This window comes from Sinocyclocheilus grahami, unplaced genomic scaffold (assembly GCF_001515645.1).
Source record: "Sinocyclocheilus grahami isolate Dianchi unplaced genomic scaffold, SAMN03320097.WGS_v1.1 scaffold9528.1, whole genome shotgun sequence".
NCBI lineage: Eukaryota > Metazoa > Chordata > Actinopteri > Cypriniformes > Cyprinidae > Sinocyclocheilus > Sinocyclocheilus grahami.
Window position 1 is genome coordinate 285 of NW_015512680.1, and position 3,613 is coordinate 3,897.

The following is a 3,613-nucleotide window of genomic DNA, read 5'->3' on the forward strand; positions in this document are numbered from 1 at the left end:
TCGAGTTTATATCGCGCAATTCTCACGTTATTTCTCAGAATTGCATGTTTATATCATGCAATTCTGTTTTTAATTCTCAGAATTGAGAAATAAAAAGTCACAATTACCAGTAACAGAGTGCACCTGCACAGTTAAAAAAAAAAGTACAATAAAATGATATAGAGTACAGTCAAATACAATGATAACCCTAACCCTAACCCTAAAAGAGTTTAAATCTCATCCGGCTGTACCTCGTCCATGTTTCGCAGGTAGTACGACACCACATAATCCACCAGACTTATCCGATTGTCCTGATGGGAAAGAAGGTCATTGGCAGATGTTGAGGTGACCCAATCACACCCAGTCAACTCTTCAGAATACTGAAAGACACATATTCAGAGCAGGTTTATGGTTTATGAGTGGTATTTTCATACCCTGCTCTTGACATCTTTTAGTTTAGGCAGAATCTCCAGTCCGAACCCGTCTGCCTGTCCTCTGGTCCGGTTTCCACCGTTCATGTAGTTTCCGAAGGCCAAGATGAGGCCGATCACGTCCTTCACGCTGTCATTCTCAAGAAAAGCCTGAAAATACAATTACATACTTCAGAACACAACACTAGTGTACTGCATACTGCACAGTGAAACAGCCATCAAACTGCATTGTGTCACAGGTATCATGTCAGAAATCAAAATATTATTTTTATGAATATTTTTATTTTAGTATAACTGTTTTTTTTTACAAATATAAATATTATTTTTATGAATATTTTTTATTTTAATATAAATGTTTTTTTTAATACAAATATTATTTTTATGAATATTTTTTATTTTAACAAATGTTTTTTTACAAATACAAATATTATTTTTATGAATATTTTTTATTTTAATATATCGATATTTTTATTTTAATATAAATGTTTTTTACAAATACAAATATTATTTTTATGAATTTGTTTTATTTTAATATTTTATTTTATTATAAATGTTTTTTTACAAATACAAATTTTTTTATGCATATTTTTTATTTGAATATAAATGCATTTTTTTTTACAAATACAGATATTATTTTTATGAATATCTTTTTTAATATAAATGTTTATTTACAAATACAAATATTATTTTTATGAATTTTTTTATTTTATTATAAATGTTTTCTTTTACAAATACACATTTTTTATGAATATTTTTTATTATAATATAAATGTTATTTTTTTTACAAATACAAATATTATTTTTATGAATATTTTTTATTTAATATATATATTTTATTTTTACAAATACAAATATGATTTTTTATGAATATTTTTTATTTTAATACAAATGTTTTTTAAAAAATACAAATATTATTTTTTTTATTTCTGATTTAATAATTTTTTATTTAGTTTACATTTTTAATCTTGAAATAAAAATGAAATAATGAGTCAAGATAATGTTAAAAATCACGTTTGTTGATGCCTGTACATACTCATTTCTGAAAATTGAAAGTAAACTCAAATACTGAATATACAGCACATACTAATAGCGAGCGGTTTGAACATTATTTTTTAATCCTAAAAGAAATGCCATTTGGCATTTCGGAAATTTGGCAATTCAAGGAATTAATAAGTCAAGAAAATGTATGATGTTGCTTCTGGTCGATACAACACTCTGGAAAGATACAGGAAAATAACAGATATGGAAGATGGCATATCTAGTGTTTTGCACAATTTCTAACAGTGTAGTGTGTTACATTGACATCACGTGACCTCTTTTCGTTGTATGTCTATTTAGTGTAAGTTTTGCACATAATTTTTTATGTAGCTTGCGTTTTTAATCCTGAAAGGACCAAATGAAATGAATTTGTCTCTGGTTTGCCACTTGATTCGGAAATGTAAAGTTAAATTGAGCGCATTGCATTGTGGTAAATAGTATCCTGGTTGCACGGCTTGTAGAATTCCCATTTATAAAATGCAGTATGTCGTCCAGGTCGGTGCAAATACTGCAGGATAAAGTTAAAGTTAAATTAAGACAAGACTGTAACCAAAACTAACCAGTCTTAACAATTACAGAAGAAGAAAGCAAGCCGTTCCGGCTCTCTGGACATTACTGTACCTTGCTCACAGCAGAGATGATCTCCACTTTCCGATGGACGCACGATATGGAGTCCACGAACACAGACTGGAATATGATGCAGTGCGCGCGGCGAGCGAAGTCGGGAATCTGGGAGAGTTCGTACAGGAATCTGAGCGGGAAGAAGAAGGAGGTTTACAGGAACGCTTCAGATGTTTGTGCAGCATGTGAGAGTTCATCAGAACAAACACGCAGTGCAACGCATTTATTATAATAATAATAATAATGTGTTTATTTAGAGTTGTAAAGTCTGATGTTGTGTTACTGATGTCTGGTGTTCTGCAAAAACATATTTTTCCAAGTTAAGCAAAGAATAAAACTTTAAAGATGATTGAAGTATGATTTTAGTAGCATTAATATACTACTATACTATAGTTTAGTTCATACTTTGAATTAGATTTAATTTTTATATTTTCTGCTTTCATGATAAATTTAGATAAAGTTTTAGTAATTTTGCCGTGCTTTTGTCATTTTTATTAGCTTTTGTTGTTTTTAGTCATTTTTATTTCAGTTTTAATTTAAGTGCATCAAATCAAACTAAGTTCAAATGAGAAATGTTGCTGTGGAAACTAGCTGAAATAAAATAATAGTTAATAATAAAATATAAAATAATAAAAATGCATGTATAATAAAAAGATGTATGTATAATAAAAATAATATTATTATATTAATAAAATAAGAAATAAAAAATAATACAATTATTTAAAAAAATATTTCAGTTAACATTTATTTATAATTAAATATATATATATATTTTTACGGTTTTAACTTTAGTTAACTATAATAGTCCTTTTCGCAAGAAAATATTATTTAAGTTTTTCAACTTTAAATTTCACGTCTAACTCAACTTGTTACTTGCTGCTTCTTTGTAATTATTTGTGAAATTTCTTAGCGATTTCTGAGTGAAAATAGCTTTAAAGTAAATCTTATGAGCACATTGTGTGAAAGTTACCAGGTTTGTCGGCTTCATGAGGCTCTTAAATCTCATATTAACTCATATAATGTTTAAATCTTGTGTCAAAACCTTTGTTTTCATGAACTGATGGCTTGAAGTCAAAACGGTTTCATGTGCTAATCATGTGTTAGACAGTTAACCCGTGTTTAATCTTCTATAACTAGTTGTAGAGAACATGATCTCTGCATCATACACTTGTTTCAGACTCATTTTGAGCTGCTGATTTAAAAAAAATAGTGTCGGTTTTGCTCTTTCACGTCACACGTTCTCACAAAATATGATGCATTTTGTATCATTTTTGCTTTTTTGAATCATTCGTGCGCTGGAGTGTATGCGCGTGAATGACGTACTGTTCCGGTTTATCCAGGAGCTTCACCTCGTCTTCTTTAGACGTCTCGTAATGTTTCCTGATCTTCTCCAGTTCCTCAGGCTGCGCTCTCTGTCAACATTCACAACAAAACCATTCAAAGTGAACCATAAAACACAGCCCCTGCACGATTATAACGTCAAAGGCACCTGCACAAACACATCCGTCAGTTTCCATTGTATTTTTTCCACACTATAGAAGTCA

The 3,613-nt window shown here is 29.5% G+C and overlaps 1 protein-coding gene across 1 annotated transcript in view; it reads right to left on the reverse strand.

Annotated features, from left to right (window-relative positions):
- Positions 1-230: 230 nt before the first annotated feature.
- Positions 231-3,613, reverse strand: part of LOC107578279 (formin-like) — a gene marked incomplete at both ends in the record, with an annotated part of 4,506 nt that continues 1,123 nt past the window's right edge. Inside the window, 4 exons of the mRNA XM_016264248.1 lie at positions 231-290; positions 414-560; positions 2,070-2,199; positions 3,393-3,481. Coding sequence (XP_016119734.1) covers positions 231-290; positions 414-560; positions 2,070-2,199; positions 3,393-3,481 — 426 coding nt within the window. The remainder of the gene's footprint in view (positions 291-413; positions 561-2,069; positions 2,200-3,392; positions 3,482-3,613) is intronic.